At 40.6% G+C, this 19,579-nt stretch overlaps 1 protein-coding gene across 1 annotated transcript in view; it reads left to right on the forward strand.

The window, feature by feature from the left end:
- The window catches only part of ANAPC1 (anaphase promoting complex subunit 1), a gene marked incomplete in the record, with an annotated part of 281,392 nt that overhangs the window by 73,408 nt on the left and 188,405 nt on the right, over positions 1–19,579 (forward strand). The window contains 2 exon segments of the mRNA XM_030195933.1: positions 6,689–6,876; positions 15,148–15,222. Coding sequence (XP_030051793.1) covers positions 6,689–6,876; positions 15,148–15,222 — 263 coding nt within the window.

Below are 19,579 nucleotides of genomic sequence, written 5' to 3' on the forward strand. Positions count from 1 at the left end.
GAGAATGCATTTTTGCTTTGAAATCAGTATGAAATTCCTTTTTCTGAGTTTATGGTGGGTGGTTGAAAATGGTATTACACTCTTAATGGAGAAAAGAGCAGACTGTCTGCAGCACTGAAATTGAAAAACGTACGTTGGGTTTTGGGTGTACCACAGACCATGCATTGTTGTCCTCAGTAAGGAAGAAAGCTATCTCCATTGGAACTGATTTATAGAATGACACTGAAATTTTCCTTAAGGCGTGCAGGATTGAAAGAAAAAAAACAAAAATGACCTTTTTAGTGTTCCATAACTATGACATTTAAAGGCCCATTTTTCCATAGAACATTGAGATTGGAATTGAAATGTCAAAGTTGAGGCATACTCAGTTCTGGTGAATGTGTGGAGTGTTTTGTAAAATACATATAAGGACATGCAGAAATGTATGTATATTTCTCCAAGGACAAGCAGGATATCCCGATTTTGTCTCTTTAAAAACTTGACAGAGTTATGTCATTGACAATTCAGCTATACTGGTTATGCATATCAAGTTCAAAACAACCTGTTCAGTATTTAAGTTTTTGAATGGTTTGGTTTCTTTGTTTTTTAAATTTATAAGTTTTCAATATACAAGCAAAACAGCTTGTACAGGTAGCTACAAGGAAAAAGATGATACTCTTCCAGTTATAATAAAGAAATTTAAATACATTAAGCAAGGTAAACATAATAGCTCAAACCCACAAATTTAGGAGGAATCAATATAACTAAGAGATCTAAAGAAAAAAAAGAAAAGAAAAAAACTAAAGTACCATAGGAAGAATACAAGTATCAATTTAACCATATCTTTTCCCAGCATGGCAGTACTTATGTACTTCGGTAACCCCAAGTGGTGAGGCCAATACAGAAACAGTCTTGGTAGCCAAGAAGGTGAACAGATGAGTAGGTTCCCAAAAAACATTCTTATGAGATTTATAACATACTAGTAAAAAAGGCCCGTTCCTGAAGGCAAGGAAACAGGCCCTAGGCAGACAATTTCTCCCCCCCCCCCCCCCCCCCGCTGCCGTTGGATACTACCTGTGCTGACGGGGGACCCAAACCCCCGACAGCTGAAGTGCTGTTGTGCCCTTCGCCTTGCTTCCTCAATCATCTTCTCTGGAAGTTCCTCTGCGTGCGTCTGACGTCAGTGACGTCAGTGCGTGTCTGCCTAGCAGACCACCTCCAGGGAGCCACGGTCCCAAGCATAGAACGTTGGAGGTGAGAATTATTATATAGGATTATGCACTTACAGGGAAATTTAAGGTAAAAAGTAGCCCCAATTTGGAGCACTCTAGGACAGAGTAACAGAAACTGCTTACGCCAACTTTGAGAGTTTCACGTGAAACATCTGGTAACACCAAGATCATCTTCCCCATATATCTTTAAATTTAAAGTAGAATTTTAACAAAATTTTTTATCTATAGTATGAGAGAGAGAGAAACTACAAACTTCCCAGAGACAATACTTGTAGCAGCAATTAAGGAAGTATGATATAATTTGGCAAAAAATATGCTTGCAATTTAGGAGTCTTGTGGAATCTGTAAAGTTTCCGGACAATATCTTCTAATCTGTTTCTTACAAACACATTAGGTACCAATGGAAAGTTCAAAAACCTTAAATTTACACTTTGCATGATATTCTCAATTGACTTCATTTTAAATTTATTTTTATTTATTTATTTCACTTGTATCCCACATTTTCCCACCTATTTGCAGGCTCAGTGTGGCTTACAAAGACCTGTTGTGGCAGCGCCATACAGGATAAAGTGTACATATGATGTTACAAAGTGTACATTTTGGTGTTACAAAGTAGTCAAGGAAGACAAAAGAATTTGATCAAGTAATTGTGGAAAGATACATTCTGCCTGAAGTTGAAAGGTGCTGTGTTGAGGTTAGCTATGGGTTCTCGTTATAGGCTTTGTCAAAGAGGTAAGTCTTCAGAGATTTGCGGAAGTTAGTTAGTTCGTTGATCGTTCTCAGGTGAGTTGGAAGTGCATTCCACATCTGTGTGCCCATATAAGAAAAACTGGTCGCGTGAGTTAGTTTGTATTTTAATCCCTTGCAACTGGGGAAGTGTAGGTTGAGAAAGGTGTGGGAAGATGTTTCTGGGTGGTAGGTCCACTAGGTCTAGCATGTAGGTCGGGGCATCTCCGTAGATGATTTTATGAACAATTGTGCAGATCTTGAACGTGGTGCGTTCTTTAAGTGGGAGCCAGTGTAATTTCTTTCTCAAGGGTTTTGCACTTTCATATTTTGTTTTCCCAAATATGAGTCTAGCTGCGGTATTCTGGGCTGTTTGAAATTTTTTGATGGTCTGTTCTTTACACCCAACATAAAGTGCATTGCAATAGTCTAGATGACTTAATACCATTGACTATACCAGGTTGCGAAAGATTGCCCTTGAGAAGTAAGGTTTTACTCTTTTCAGTTTCCACATAGAATGGGAACATTTTCTTAGTTGTATTCTTCACATGGCAGACAAATTATTATTCCTTGTCATCTGGCTGCACCGTTCTGAACAAGTGAATGTTATCTTCTGCTACCAGCAGATGGAGCTAGAGAAACAACTGGTTGTTCTTTTCCAATGAACTGACCGGTATATCGCGCTAGTGCTCAGAAAATCTGCATTATTTTTCTCTACCTCGAGTACGGGGGTTCTCAACCCGTCCTCAGGACACGCCCAACCAGACAGGTTTTCAGGATACCCATAATGAATATCCTTTATTATATGAAGGTGCTTTTCTTTGATTTTGTGTTTATTTGCATTGTTAACAGCGTTGACCTATTGCAATGTAAAAGTGGTATATCAAGTTTTAAATAAACATAAACATATGCATGAGATGAATATGTACTAGATCTGCATACAATGGAGGCAGAGAATGCAAATTTATCTCATGCATATGTTTATCTCATGCATATATATATCCTGAAAACCTGAGTGGCTAGGTGTGTCCCAAGGACAGGGTTGAGAACTCCTGCTCTAGTACATGGTAGGTTGTTCAGGCTGCAGCTTCTGGTCCCTGGCTTAGCTTCCTGCTCTTCTGGCCAAGGTCGCACAGAGAGATTAAGCCTAACAGCCACTCCCAGGTTACCTGGACCCCAGGCTAGACATGATTGAACACTGCTGCCCTCAGTTTTGCTTTTTAGTGTCCACTGGGTGAGCGCTTGACTCAGCCCTGCCAGAGATGCCCAAGTCCCCATCCCTCTGCCCCTCATAGCCTGTTTGGGGGGGGGGGGGGGATGTTTCTCCTGAGCTTCCTTGCAGCTCCCAGACAGTTAAAAAAAAAAAATGAAAGCACCCACAGCGCACCCTCAGAGAGCAGGGGGATGGCAGAGATGCTGGAGCATGGGGCCAAGCCTGCTTTAGTGGAGAGACAGGCCTGTGACATGGCTGGGTATGCCTGCTGGTAGACGCTGTTCAGTCTGCAAGAGCTGGTAATTCAGCACAGCCGCCAGCTCTGTCTGCCCCTCCTGTGGTGGGCTGTTTCTGACATTGGAACTACGTGGGGGGAGTTGGAGAGCTGCCAGATATGCCTGCCCTTCTCCCTATACTAAAGCAGCGGTCCTGACGTCTTCAGCTGGGAAGAGCAGCCATTTTAAGTTCTTGCTGTTTTTGTTCTTCTGTTACAGTGCAGCAGGAGAGCTCTCAGTGGCTTGGAGGGGTTGGGTGGGCATATCTCTGCTACCCTCCCTATGTCTATTTGTTTGGGGGGGTGTCCTCTGGCTCTTTTTGGCTTCTGAATCTAAATGGTTATGCAAGCCAGGGCACTGTTTTGGGGCCAAATGCCGTGGGGGGGGGGGGGGGGACTGGGTCAAGGGTAGCTCCCAGGTATTTCAAGGAGTTAACCAGAGGTAACAGGGTGCTATGTAGGGTACGAGCAAAGGGTGGGTGTGGAGGTTGACCAGTAATCCACAAAGTGATGGTGTATGAGAGGTTGCAAAGGAGATGATTTGAATGCAGCTAGGCATCAACAGATTTGAGGCAGGATTGGAGAGCAAAGAGATCTGGTTGTTTGGGTCCTGAATGAAGTCTGAGAGCATCATCTGCATAAAAGTAAGCAGAAATAGAGTTGTCTTGAATTAAAGTCTCTGAGGCAGCCATTCCCAACCCAGTCCTCGGGGCACACCTAGTCCCATTGGGTTTTCAGGATATCCACAATGAATAGTCATGAGTTAGGTCTGCAGTGACAGCAGTTCGAGTTGGCCTGGCATATTGGCCTGTATGGAGAACAACCATTTTTGTTAAAACTCAGAAGAAACTGCAGTGTAGGTAAAGGATCATTGTTAAAGCCTACTCAAACTATCAACCTCCATTGCCCCAGGTACAAATAAGTACCTGTATATTATATGTAAGCCGCATTGAGCCTGCCATGAGTGGGAAAGCGCGGGGTACAAATGTAACAAAAATAAAAAAATAAAATAAACTCAACCACCAGATCATTGATAATAGTCTTGCAGCTTAAATGGTCTTATTTTGCACACTGTTATGAGGTTAACTGCCAGGGCCTCTTCTACTGTCCTATTCTGGACAATGATCTGGACCAGCTCTGGCTTCAAAACATCTCTAGTAAACCTTCATTTGTCGTGAAGCAAATTGCCACAGAAGTTTCCTAAAAAAAAAATTTATTCACCACATGAAAATAAGTAAGTAGTCTTTAACCTCATACTGCTGCATTTTGCCCTCCTAAAGGGCTGCATTGGGGGCTTGAAAATACCAATTGTTATGAAATATATAAAGGCATATAAGTGTAAATCATAAGTCAACATAACATAACCTCTAAAAAACCACATAATGCAAACATATATAGTTGTATACCATCCATACACATATACTCAACATGAATAAATAAATAATAGTATATACCCCAGTGGTGCAGTCTAAACAATCCACCTACTGGACTTAAAACAGCTGGGAAAAAACCCCCCCCAAACAAACACATATTGAGCATATTCATTCAAGCCTTGTACACATTGATATAAAATAGCTCTATGAAAGTTACCATCCAAAATAACATTATCTCAACAGTATCTAATAAAACACAAGACAAGCTGTTGGAAAAAGCATGGCTTTAAAGTTTGCTTTATAAACACCCAAACAGGGAAAACTACTATAGCAAATATTACCAAAAGTTTTTCTTTTTTGCCATATCAGCACCTGATCAGGAAGACAATCAATAATTACATACCTTCTCTCTTGAAAAGCAGCCTCAATAACAACATTTTGTGGTGAAAATACCAAAGGCAGCTGAGCACAATTGATGTAGAGGCTCCAAAGGTCAAAGTTTGCCCAATGAGACCAAGAAGCAGTGAAATTGCTTAAAAAACTAAAAAAATGATTATAAATAACAAAAATGATCAGCTTGGTAATTGCCCACAGGTTTGCTTGCTATTTTCCTATTGTCTATGTTAAGAACTTGAAAGCAGAGTTGCTTACCAGTAATGGGGATTCTTAGTACAAAGTATGGGAATTCTACCGCAGTTACCCACCCCTTCTCCTCCTGTATAAAACAATTTACTGAGCTTGATATTGACTGAAGGTCAGAATGGAAGGTGTGCTGACTTGGAGTCCTCACCCATGCTTAGGAAGACTTTCCTGAGCTATAGGAGAGAGTAGTTCTGGGTGGGAGCCATCAAGTTGTCACCCTCAAGTTTGGCTGTATTTCCCTGCTGTTTACAGAGAAACCCCTGCAACAGGTAAGTAGCTCTGCGTGGGCATACACCTGCCAACAAAATCCCTTTTGGGAACTATGAGCTACTTCTGAAATTGCAGATAAATAACTTTCGGTACTGCTGAAGTTGTTGCTTATATGTTGCATATCAAGACATCTTGCATGTTAAGACAATCTTTTTAAAGTTGTTTTTATCACCTGTGGTGATTACTAATTCTCTGTCCATATATCAGTAAGACAAGACTGATCACAGAGGTTAATGCTGTAACAGTGTAATGGTGTGGCTACTGTAATGCCCTGCGCTTTGGTCTGACCACAAAGAATTTGCATGCTAAAACCTCTCTCTGCCACTACTTTACAGTACTTAAAACCCTTTCTCTGATATTCAGTGTTCTTAGATGAAACGAGCCAAATTACTTAAAGAATGTTATCCCTTTACACACCTTTGAGACCTCAAGGTCCTCCCAAGGGGAATCCCTAAGTGTTCCTAATTTTATAACTGTCATTTTCTGCATGGAAAACATAAAAATAAAAAATATTTTACAAGCAAAATATGCTTTAAAAAAATGACCCCCCCCCCCCTCTGATAAAGTGATATTGAACAGTGAAGGTGGCATATAGGGAATGTCCTCTATTCAATTCAGTTTAATGCTCTCAAACTTACAAAAGGATCTCTGCATTAGAGAGTTGCACGGGGACAGAAATCTTACCCATCCCCGCCTGTCCCTGCTGGAATCTTACCCATCCCCACCCGTCCCCGCTGGAATCTTACCCATCCCCACCCGTCCCCGCTGGAATTTAACCCATCCCAACCCGTCCCCAGAGTCTGCATGCATATGAGCAAGAGACCTGACCAGTTCTGCAGCTCAGGTTGAGATCTACTCTTATATAAAGCTTCCTTCTCCCTCCAATGACTAGACTAGGTTAGTTTTAGTACAATTGGGGATTTCTTTTACAGTGTGTGAATGTTATCTTCCTGAATCTATTTTCCTTCTGTCCCTACAGTTCGAAGGTGCCTACAGGCAATTAAATACATCTTGCCAAAGGAGATAGCTGTGCAAATGCTTGTTAAATGGTATAATGCACTGAATGCCCCAGGCGGCCCCAGCAATCATTCTGAGTGGACCCTGTTTGTGACTTGTCTCATGAATATGATGGGATATAATACAGACAGATTAGCCTGGACACAGAATGTAAGTACAGTAATGAGGTTGGCTATTTGTTTTAGAACACAAAGTACAGTGAGCTTTCTGGTATCATATTGTATGGTTTTATTAATGTTATATTATTTTCTGTTGGACTGAACAAATTTCCACTTATTAAACTAATTGCAAAATTGTATTTTTTCTTGCCCTCAAAATTTTAGAACTGGAGTTGAATGTAGCTTCAGCACATTTTCATATAAATGTGTTAGTATTTTGTTATGTTTCATGTTCTTTGACATTACTATCTAGACATTTCTAAATAGCAAATATTCTGAGGAAGCCATGCAGAGATTAAATATTTACTTCATGACATCACCATGGAAGAAATACACTGTCCTTCCTTCCCCCTCTGCACTCTTCCTCACCCCTGTACAGCCCGCTCCCTCTCTTCTACCCCCACTCACCCTGGTAGCCCTGTTTTTCTCACTTGCCCTTGTACAGTCCATTTACTCTCCTCCATGTAAGAGGACTGTACAAGGGCAAAGCACCATCTTTTCCTAGCTCCATTCAGCACCATCCACCAGCCATGAAAATCCGCTCGACCAAGTGAGCAGGGGAATGGATATTCAAAGTTTTATAGAGAGATGATGAAAAATTAAGGTTAGGAAACTCATGACTGTAACCTTTTCTCAAGGTGGTTGGGGGCAGTGCAAATGGGAGCTGTGTGATAAAAACATAAGACTAAACTGCAAGCACCACAAAATAATGTCAGTTAATGACCAGAAACCATATGATCTGTAGTACATACCTGTTCATCATATCTGTGAACTCCAGCAACCTAAAATACAGAATAAAAGGATAAATTACATTTCAGTGTTTACAGTTGACTGACATTCTAAAATCCCCTGACTGCACAGTGCTTTTCCATATAATGGGGTATAAAAGAAAGAGAACATAAGAATATAAGAGTAGCCATACTGGGTCAGAACAGTGGTCCATTTAGACCGGTATCCTGTTTTCCAAATAGTGGCCAAGCCAGGTCACAAGTATCTGACAGAAACCCAAATTGTGGCAGCACTCCATACTACAAATCCCAGGGCAAGCAGTTGCTTCCCATGTCTGTCTTAATATCAGACTATGGACTTTTCCTCCAGGAACTTGTCCAAACCTTTTTTAAACCCAGCTAAGCTAACTCCATCCTCCGGCAGAGTTCCAGAGCTTAACTATTCATTGACTGAAAAAATATTTCCTCCTATTTCTTTTAAATGTATTTCCATGTAACTTCCTTGAGTGTCCCCTAGTCTTTGTACTTTTGGAATGAGTAAAAAAACTGATTTTCTTACTCGTTCTACACCACTCAGGCTTTTGTAGACCTCAATCGTATCTCCCCTCATCCGTCTCTCTTCCAAACTGAAGAGCCCTAACCTGCTGCGCCTTCTAGAGACTGTCTGTTAATGATGCAGTGTGTGGCAGAAAGTTAAAGTTTTAAAACTATAGGGAAAGGGTTTTATACTATGGAAACTAAGTTGTGCTGCAAGACTAAAGTTAAATCTCTAAACTGGGGTTTCCTGTAACTATCAGCTCTGTATTCCTTATGTGAACTGGCTAAGCTGTGCTGCAAAATTAAAGTTAAAACTCTATACTGGGGTTTCCTGTGACTGTTAGTTCTGCTCTACACTGATGCTATGGTAAACTCTAGAATAGTCCCTTAACTGCTAGCCTGTGAAACTGTAATAGAGAATTTAAATGCTAAACAAAGAAAGAAAACCCTACATTCCTTAAACTGTCTTTGCTAAATTAGTAGAGTAACTTAAAAATAAAGACACTTAGATAAGCTATTTAATTCTAAATCAACCTTTCCCAAGTTTAAAAGCAATTTCCTAGCAAATAACTTAACAATGAAGATTTGTCCTGCTCTGGAAGTCCTCACTTCAGGACAGAGAAGATCTGAAAGTGTGGCTTCTTAAGTGCCTGTGTTGCTTAGATGAATCACACTTCAAACTGTGTGATAATAGGACCCTTTTCAACTTCTCTCTTTAATCAGTTCCTGTAACTTGATTGACAGATAACTGAAAACTATCACAGTGTTTCTTAGTTCTAGACAGAAGGCTCAATGAAGGTTTGTCCTGCTCTTGAAGTCTTCACTTCTGGACAGAAAAGAACTGAAAGTGGCTTCTTATGTTGTTTAGATGACAAGACTTCTATGGTCTGTGCCCTGAAAATGGCAAGGACAAATCAAACTTGGGTATACATTGCATACAATGTAAAGTGAGTTTATCTTGTTGGGCAGACTGGATGGATCGTACAGGTGATTTTTTATCTGCCATCATTTACTATGTTACTATGATAACTTTTATAAACACTTTCTCATGTATATATGCTAGTATACACATGTAAAATGCTGAGTGAAGGAGTGGGGCCTAATGGTTAGTGCAGTGGGCTTTGATCCTGGCAACCTGGGTTTGATTCCCACTGCAGCTACTAGTGTAACTTATGTCAAAGCATCCGTTTCACTAGTGTCCCTAGGCAAGTCACTTAATCCTCCATTGCCCCAGTTACAAAAACTTAGATTGTGAGCCCTCTAGGGACAGAGAAGGTACCCGCATATAATATGTACAGTGCTGTGTAACATAGTAGATGACGGCAGAAAAAGACCTGCATGGTCCATCCAGTCTGCCCAACAAGTGTACATCTAGTAGCACTATAGAAATAATTAGTAGATTATAATATTACCCCTGCATAGAAGTGCATGTGGTAACAAAAATGTGCGCACTTTTATGTGACTTGGGTGTAGGTATGCTCAGGAACGGAGTGTGGGTGTAGTGCGAGTGAAGTCATGATTTACAGGTGTAATGTGTGAATCTGTACATCTGCTACAAACAAGCAGTTTCTGCAGCTTTGGTGGGGCATTTTAGAAGGACACATAGGGGTCCTTTTACTGAGCTGTGATAAGAACTAGTGTGCGCTTACCGCAACTTAAAATGGCGTACAGCGGGACAAGATTAGGAGTCCTGTGGTAAATGCCTAATCACATGCAGTAACTGCACGCTAAAAAATATTTTATATTTTTAAGCAAAGGAGGCATTTCTGTAAATGGAGAGAGTCCGTTTCTGTGTGTTAACTGATTAGCTCAGGATTACTGCATGAGCCCTTACCACTTTCAAAATAGGTGTATGATGCTGCGTATGCCTTGTAGCGCTATAGAAATGATAAGTAGTAGTAGTGTCAGTAAGTGTTAACACTATAATCATTTTTTTTAACTGCCCTTAATGCTGCTAGATCCAAAGATTTGCCAAGGCTTGACTATGCAAGGGTAGAAAAGCTGCTTTTAAAAATAAAGGGGCTGACTTATTTTGTAAAACACTATAAATTAATTAAAAGATGATGCCATTAAGAAAGAATTCAAACTAGAAACCACTCTCTGTCGAAGTTATCAAATGCTGAAAGGGAAGGAAACCACATCAAAACACAGACTTTTATACTGCTGTCAAAGGGAGCTGACATCATCTGAGCTGATTGATAGCAGGAGCCAGCATGACTGAACTATAACAAGCACATTAAAAACTTGAAAAGTACATTTAAAAAAACAGGCTTATTTTATGTTGAAAGTGTAAAGTATGTTGTGTAGGTCTAATGCTTTTTAAATTGTATTATTTTAGAAAGAATGACAGCTGAGACTTCACGGAAAGACCAACTTAATGTACTTTCCAAAGTACTAATCCCAGTCTTTATGCAAGTTAGACAGATAAACTGATTATACAGGAATGTCTCTCATCTGCTTATTGTATGGCATATCATTTTGTGTTGTAGCTGATGATTGTATGTTGTATTTCCTGTGTCCTAATTTGTATACAAAAATTGTACAATATAGTGACCAAACATGCTGTAGAATTATTGTACCCAAAAACACAATAGCAGAAAGAATGTAACAGTTTTTCCATAAAAAATGAAAATGGTAAATAATTAGTTTATTATAACAAAATAGCAATGTATTAAGCAAAATTGAAGAAATATCACTTACTATAGCCATGTTTTGGCATTCATCTGCATTAGGGGTACTGTTTTGTACAATTCAATTCCATAAAATCAAATAGCAACATAGAAAAGTTGATGAGACTAAGATGTGCACAATATGATGAGAGTCCCAAGACTCTTATAAATTATAAAATTCTTGTAAATGTTTACAATATTTTTTCAAAGTCAAGATAACTTCAGCCATGACAGAGAAACTCTCTTAATCAGTCTAATGTGCATACAGCTTATACCTTTATTGTTGGCTTTCTACACACCCTACAGAGGGGACAATTAGATCAAGTCTAATAGGAAAATAAGGGGAAAGCAAAGTGATAAAATAATTATAAGGCAAACAGATGGGGTGAAGAAAAGCTAACCCTCAGCAAAACCTAAGAACAACAACAACAAAAAAGTAATATTAATAAAAAAAAAAACTACAAGAGGAAAACAATGCCATTACATTTTTACCTTGAGAGGTTCTCTTACTATGAGGAAAGGATCTTCTCTTCTTGCATTATGGCAAATTGACCCTTCCTGGTTCATCTTTCTGCCATTTTGAATCTGACAGCGCAGGAGGCAGGAGCAAGTGGACATCACTACTGCTTCATTTGAGGTACGAGATCAGGGGCCTTGGGTGGGTAGGGGATACCACTATACTAGGGAATATTTTTGTAACTGAGGGGGAGGGGAAGATAGGGGGCTTCTAGACTACTAGGGAATTTGTTTGGAATGTTTGAGGCCACTAGACCATGAAGATCACCAGGCAACATGCCTTTTTTAACCGGGGGAATTAAGGTTTATGTTGGAAGGGACCCAGTAGACTACCAGAGTAACTTTTGCTCTTTTTTTAAATAAATTTTTTAAATTTTTAATATTTCTGGGGGAGGGGACCAGGTCAAGAGAGGAGCCACTGCAGAAAGCAATCCAGGGCAGGGTAGTCGGGTTGGAGTGAGAGAAGGGGTTGCCACTAGACACCTGCTCCTCCCAACCAACCCTTCTATGCTGCCTTAGACCTGGCAAAAAGTTTCCCATGCATATGGCCGTAGAATAGCTAATGGCCGCAGTTAACATTCTTTTTAATGCGATCTGCAGTAGTTGTTTCTGCATGAACTAACACCCCTGTTGAAAACCATTTTAGCATTGCTTGGCCAGTAAAACCTGTGATAAAACCGGGTTGAAGCCGCGGTAATGCTTTTTGCATGGGCGTCTGAATGACATAAATCAAACAGGCAGAGTTCAATTAGAAAATTTCTTATACAGAATGGATCTTTTAATAACAAGGTATAAAATGTTTGTTTATTCAGGGCTTACTGTACTATTCCTGGTGTGCAGATCAAGGCTGTTTACAGACTAAAAACCTTATAGATAAAAAGGAACACCATTTTCAAGACAGGAAAGAAAAAAACTGACTGAACAGAGGAACCACACACTCTCAAATAGGAAGACAAGAGAAGGGTGGAGGGAACAGTCTGTTATCTGACATGATGGCTTAGCTGGGTCTCTTTGGGGGCCCTTTTACAAAGGCGTGCTGAAAAATGACCTGCGGTAGTGTAGACGCGTGTTTGGGCGTGTGCAGAATCATTTTTCAGCACACCTGTAAAAAATGCCTTTTTATAAAATTTTTTCTGAAAAGGGACTTGTGGCAAAATGAAAATTGCTGCACGTTCGTTTTGTGTCTGAGACCTTACCACCAGCCATTGACTTAGTGGTAAAGTCTCACCTGGTAACCGGGCGTAATGACCTACATGTGCCAAATGCCACTTGGCACGCGTCCGATATTTGTGGCAGAAAATAAAAAATATTTTTCAGCTGCACGTATCGGACGTGTGCCAAAAATGAAATTACTGCAAGAGCCACGGTAGCTGTGCGTTAACTCCATTTTGGTGCGCATAGACACTTACATGACTTAGTAAAAGGGCCCCTTAAATTCTTAACTGTTTTGTAGGCTACTATGATTTTGTTAAATCCAAGTCTGCACAATATGCTAGTGTTTCCATTTAATATTTTCAGTGGTGTGTACCATCAGTGAGAAGTTAAGCTTGCAGACTAACTTTGGTTCCTTCATTCTCTTAGAGGCCCTTTTACTAAGTCGCGTAAGCATCTACCAGTGCCCATCATGCGCCAAAATGGAGTTACCGCCCGTGGCTCTTGCAGTAATTTCATTTTTGGCGTGTGTCCGATATGCACGGTCGAAAAATAATTTGGGCATTTTCCAGTTTGCCCAAGATCACAAGGAGCTGCAGTAGAATTTGAATCGTGCTTCTCTGGTTCTTGGCCCACTGCCCTAACAATTAGGCCACACCTCCATTCCTATTTTCTTCCCAACTCTTAACCCCTCACTACCTCCACATAGGCCTTAGTCTTCTACAGCCATTTTTACTCACCTACACAACATATGGGTCACAAATATATATTCTACAACCTACAGTGGAACACTCTTAAACTTGGTAAATCCAGTCTCTTCCACACCCTAGCAAACTCACATTGAACCACTACGATACATGCATTCAACATTGTACTGTTCTTTTTAACCATACCCAATGGTGTGCAATGAAGCAAACAATCCTTCTGATCCCACTGTACAGATGACTCACAAGTTCCTGGTTATAAAGGAAATGCACTTCTCCCAACATGCTTGCATTTCAGAATGGGTCTGTCACCAGTGTTGTTCAAAGTACTAGGTCAAAGTACTTAAGTAAAAGTAAAAATAAATGTGTATTTTAATATTTAAGCAAAAGTACAGTAAAGAACACATGAGTCTGCAGCATATAACTCATTGTTAAGCTTTTATTTTAAAAAATTCTCTTTCAACATCTGTCCATCAAAAATGTAATCTCATGCTTATTTAAAAGTTTATTCTTGACATTTCCGCCATATTGCTTCCGTTACATGGATCTCTGGGAGGAGCTTATAGGACCAGAAGGTGCAACATCTAAAGTTGTATTAGGTGCACGTTAGCGCCTAATACAGCTTAGTAAAATGACCCCTTTGTTAAGCCGATCGGTGTTAAATGCCATCTAAACAGGAACTCGTATCCATTTTCCACCAAATTAGTAGAGACCAAGATGTAAGGAGTCAGAGGAAGCACTGGGTCTAGCTATCTAAAGTATACATTCTGTACTATATAACATATGATTACATTTTTAGTTAATTTAGCAATGATAACTGTGGGTTTTTTGGTTTGGTGGGTTTTTGTTTTTTAAATATTTTTTTTTTTTTGCTGCTGTTTCAAGTGGGCTTTAGTAGACCAATGCACCCTGCGGCACTAAGCAAGAAGAAGGGATCCTTTCCTCATAGAGAACCTGTGACCAAGTATAATTTTAGTGGGGTGGTTTAGCTCTAGTGATTTTTGTTTTGTTTTTGGTTCGTTGGTTAGTTTTTGCTTTGCTTTACCCCACAATTTCCCTTTATAATATCTCTTGGCTTTCCACTTCTTTCTTTTGGTATAAATTTCATATAAATGTCCCCTCTGGATGGGAAACTGATATATAAACATAATGTTCTTTGAAAGCTATGTAGGTAAATGTTTAAAATGTCTGTTATTGGTGACATGCTGTAATAAAAACTTTAGTAAAAAAAAAAAAAAATAATAATAAATTGCCCCCTTTGTGTGTGGTTAGCTAGCAAAAAAAAAAAAAAAAAAGGTCCATGCTGAGTGTATATTAAGAGAAAATAGGTGAGTCTCCATCATAGTTGACATTATTTACGCTTTTGTAAAAAAGATTGTAAAGATGGTAGTATCTTTTATTTTAAAGAATTATCCTAAATAAGCCTGTATTACACAGGTGCCCACTTGGGCTTTTCTTAATACTGTGCATAGCTTATTTGCCATATTGGTTTGCTCTTACCTTATTCTGTATGCTTGATTTTATGCAACTGAAATTTACACAATTGAACCCCTGATTCAGGGGACACTCGGAAACATTGGTTGATAGTTAATAGATTGCTGTTCTGTTTTCCTATAGGAATTTATTTATACACCTACCTCCAGTAGTCTTTGTGGAAAGACTGTTGCATCCTTTCAGCTGCTGTGGTTTTTAGGTGTGTCCTTTGGCAACCACTGTGCCTTTCTTTTAATTTTTGGTAGAATTATTATGCACTATTTTGTGAAGACTACACATTATTAACAACATTGCCCCTGAAACGGGAAAGAAAATTCCCATAAATAATATAGGACTAAGCAAAGTAAACATTTTGGCTCTGCACACCCCTACTATTTAAGATCATTTCTTTATTTGCAATAAATCTGCCCAAAAGTGGCACTTATTAATGGGATACTGTTTCTTGATTGGGCTCTCCTTGCAGCTTGATTTTGAAGGATCTCTTTCTCCAGTGATTGCTCCCAAAAAAGCCAGGCCTTCTGAGACTGGATCTGATGAGGTAAGCACAAATACAATATCTCTCTTTATTTAAAGTAGTTATAGAAAAAAGCACAAATGTTGGAATTCATGCAGTAGTGACAATCTAGCTTCACTAGCAAAATTTATATTAAACAATAAAGTCAATAGATGGGAGAAATAATCATGTTAGGGTGTGAGAATGAATCTGGGTGAATGGAATCAAAAACATTTACCTGTTTATATGTGTATGTATAGGTGTGTGTGTGTGTGTATATATATATATATATATATATATATATATATTCAAAACATTCTACACAATTGAAATCTCTAGGCAGGTAACAGTTAACACATACATAAATTTAAAGCAAATGACTCAAAACAGGGTTCAGATTATGTTAGGACAAAGTTTAAAACAAAAAGAACAAAATTACGTAAAAACAGAATCACAAACAAACCAAATATGGACTGCAAGCATTATGAGCTAGATTATATATATGGCACCTGAAAATTCCATGCGGAAAATAGGTACGTTTAGGCATATTCTCTAAAGCACGCCTATATTTTATAGAATAGTCTTAAATTTTCACTTGGCATATAGAATACGCCGAGCGCCTTTCTATGCAACCAAATTTAGTCAAGGCCGTTTATGCCATGTTTTACTTTCTGTAAATCCTGACCCCTAAATTAGTATTCTACAATACAGCGCATTGATTTTAGAAACACCCACGCTCCACCCATGGCTACACCCCCTTTTCAACTAAGCAACTTAGTATTTAAGCACATCACATTACAGAATACATTTAGCGAGTTATGTGCGTTTATTTTAATGCCAATTAGTGCTGATAATTACTAGTTAAAATCCAATTGACAAAGCTGATTAGCTAGTTAATCAGTGTGCACTCTTATAGAAAATGATTCGATTTCTGGGCTGCAAATCTTGCAGAACTTGAACATATGGAGCTCCCAGGATCAGTTTGTGTGCGTGAGATACTTAGATTAGCTCTATGCTGAACAGGGGCACCCTGGGTCCGGGGAAAATCAGGTGGAATCTTCCACTTGTAGTAGCTGCATTCCTTTTGGGTTGAGCCTAAAACCCAGAGCCTGGGTCAACTACCAGAATGTAGGAAAACTTTGGAAGAAGGCAGCGAACTTACCAAGAAGATTTGGACTGGATGCAAAGCTAGAACCCAACAAGGGCTTGGTTCTGGGTTGAGAAGGTTTCTGAGGTCAAGAACTGGAATCAGAAATGAAGTGGTCAGCGCTGTGTGCAGCTGGTAGCGCTATATAAATATTATTATTATTATTAGTAGTAGTAGTAGTAGTGGGGAATCAAATGCACTAGGCAAAGAGGTCAAACCAGGATTAGGTTTACATACAAACTCCACAGAAAGAAGATGACCTCTAGGAGGAAGTGGCAGGCATAGAGTGGAACAAAGGAACCTGCCAGCCTAGTAGAGCCTTCTCACATCTGTTGGCAAGAGGTCACTGATTCATCCAGTCAATGATCCCCCTAGAGTTAAGTCAACAGCAAGCTGGTGATGGAACTTCAAGGTACTAGGGCAACTTTCAGCTTGCCTTACTCTAATTATGCAAATGTTCTTTCATATACATGTTTTGCTATTGGATACCAAAATTTTGTTTAAAAGGGTCTGTGCTATAATATAGAGTGTAAAAATGGAGCATATACGTAACACCCACCTTTGCTAGTCTGGTGGCTGTGTGGCAGTGCTACATCCTGGGGTGTCTGTATCATTCAGCAACAACCTAAGATGGCAAATTTTTGAATGTTACGGGAACCACAGGAACGGAGGACTGTGATTCACTATGTGTAGAGGAGTAAAACAGAGGAGTACTGAGACCAGCAGGAAACCTTCAGGAAGAACAGGACGACTGAGTTATGGAAGAAAAAACTTTTATTGATAGTGCCCGACAAGGCACCATGTTTCGGCCAGATGCCTGCTTCAGGGGCCTTTGTGTTGGAAATGTATCAACTGTGAATGAATGAACTTGGTTGTGAAACAATACGCTCTAGGGCTCTGAACGCAACTAGCATGCAAATGCATGCTAAACAGGGCTAAGCATATTCATCCCCAATGATCAGTGGCCAGCGTGCCAAAGATTGGGTCGCTGGCTGCGGCAAACCCTGTGCCAGCTCCAAGCTGGCGTTAGGGTTTGCAGATCGTTGGGGAGGAATGGTGAGCCCTGTCCAGCATGCATTTGCATGCTGACAGGCCCCCATTCCCCCCAACAGCAAACCTGCCAGCGACAGCGGGCTGTAGGTCCAGCGGACCTCCGGTCCCCCGGATGACCCCCCCCCCCCAGGTTCAGGGAGGGCTGGAGATCCGTTGGGTGTCCAGCCCCCCCTAACTCCCCCAGCAAAAGGTTCCTGGTGGCCTAGTGGGCGACCAACCCCCCCCCCCCAGCGACAAGGGGGCTGGACCTCGGGTCCCCCCCAACGATTCCCCCCCCCCCCCCCAAGTTCAGAGAGGGCTGGAGATCCAGTGGGTCTCCAGCCCCCCCTAACTCCCCCAACAAAGGGTCCCTGGTGGTCCAGTCCCCATTTTGGTTGGCCACCTACTTGGCCACCAGGGACCCTTTGCTGGGAGAGTTAGAGGGGCAGCCCTCCCTGAACCTGCGGGGGGGGGGGGTGTTGGTCGCCCACTAGGCCACCAGGGACCCTTTGCTGGGGGAGTTAGGGGGAGCTAGAGACCCACTGGATCTCCAGCCCTCCCTGAACCTGGGGGGGGGGGAATCGGGGGGACTGGAGGTCCGCCGGACCTCCAGCCCCCGTTGCTCGGGGCAGGGGTAGTTGGGGCCTCGTGGTCCCATGGACCTTCAGCCCCTGTGTTTGACAGGTTTGGGCTTTTGACAGCCCAGACCTGTCAAACAAGTGCGGGAGGATTGTACTGAGCGCAGAGATAATTGCGTGCTTAAATTTGCATGCAATTATCTCTGATCATAGGTCTAATAACGCCCTGTGCTGTTCCAGCGCTATTTTTGGAGCGCTGTTTGGAACAGCGCGGGGTTTGATCATCTGTCTGTAAACGCCCACCTAGCAGATGATGTTTTATGTGGACAACTGCAAAGTGATGAAGGTAGGGAAGAATAGCCCCAATTGAAATTACATGATGCTAAGTTTCCACATTAGGAATCGCCATCCAGGTAAAGAATCTAGGTGTCATTGTTGAATTTTCTGCTTAGCATAAGGCAGCAGCCAAAAAAGCAATCAGTGTTAGGAATTATTAGGAAAGGAATAGAGTATCAAACAAATATCATAATGCCTTGTTATTGGTCCATGGTGCACTAACTCCTTGATTTTGACTACGGTTTTGGCTGTTGCATCTCAACAAAAAAAAAAGATATAGTGGAATTAGAAAAGATACAAAGAAAGGTGACCAAAATGATTAAGGGAGTGAAATGACTCGCATATTAGGAAAGGCTGGGGTTGGGGAGTTTGGAAAAGAGAAGGCTGAGGGGGAGATATATGAAATTCTGTGTGGAGTGGAATGGGTAAAGTTGTATCAATTTTTTTTCCTCCCCAAAAAGTACAAAGACCAGTTGGCATGCCATGAAGTTACCAAGTAGTACATTTAAAGCAAAGAGCAGTTCTTCACTCAACACATTTTTAAGCTATGAAACTCTTTGCCAGAGGATGTGGTAAAATCGTTTAGGGGCCCTTTTTCTAAGACACTGTAATGGATTTAGCACGCGCTAACAATTAGTGTGCACTAAATGCTAAGACGCCCTTTATATTCCTATCATCTTACCATTTAGCGTGTGCTAAATCCATTGGTGCACCTTAGTAAAAGGACCCCTTAGTGTAGCTGGCTTTAAAACAGGTTTGCACAAATTCAGTTCATAAACCATTATTAAGGCAGACCTGGAGACAGCTGCTTCTTATGCCGGAGTTAATTAGCATGAAATCTTGCTACTTTTTGAGATCCTGCCAATTACTTGTGACCTGAATTGGCCACTTTTTGGAACAGGATGCTGGGCTAGATGGACCTTTTGGTCTGCCCCAGTATAGTAATTCTTTGTTTCTTTTCAATATTTCTTGAACAGTTAAAAACTCAAAATCTCTTTGAAAATTAAAATAGTAATTCTTATGTTCTTATGGGAGGGAGTGAAGAAAGAGAGAAAAGAAATAAGCAAATAAAGACCCTGGGGAGAGAGAAGAAAAACCACAAACAAAAAAAAAGAGACCAACACTTCCACAAGCAGCAGAGAACCACAAGGGTGAAAGTGATAAAGCAGCAGGAGGACACAAGTGATGATGCAGAGTATCTTTATTATACAAAGCAGAGTCCTAAACAGAACTGGACAAAAGTCCACAGTTCTAGACAAATCCAGACTTTTTTTTTTTTGTTACATTTGTACCCCGCGTTTTCCCACTC

This window comes from Microcaecilia unicolor, chromosome 3 (assembly GCF_901765095.1).
Source record: "Microcaecilia unicolor chromosome 3, aMicUni1.1, whole genome shotgun sequence".
In the NCBI taxonomy this organism is placed as follows: Eukaryota; Metazoa; Chordata; class Amphibia; order Gymnophiona; family Siphonopidae; genus Microcaecilia; species Microcaecilia unicolor.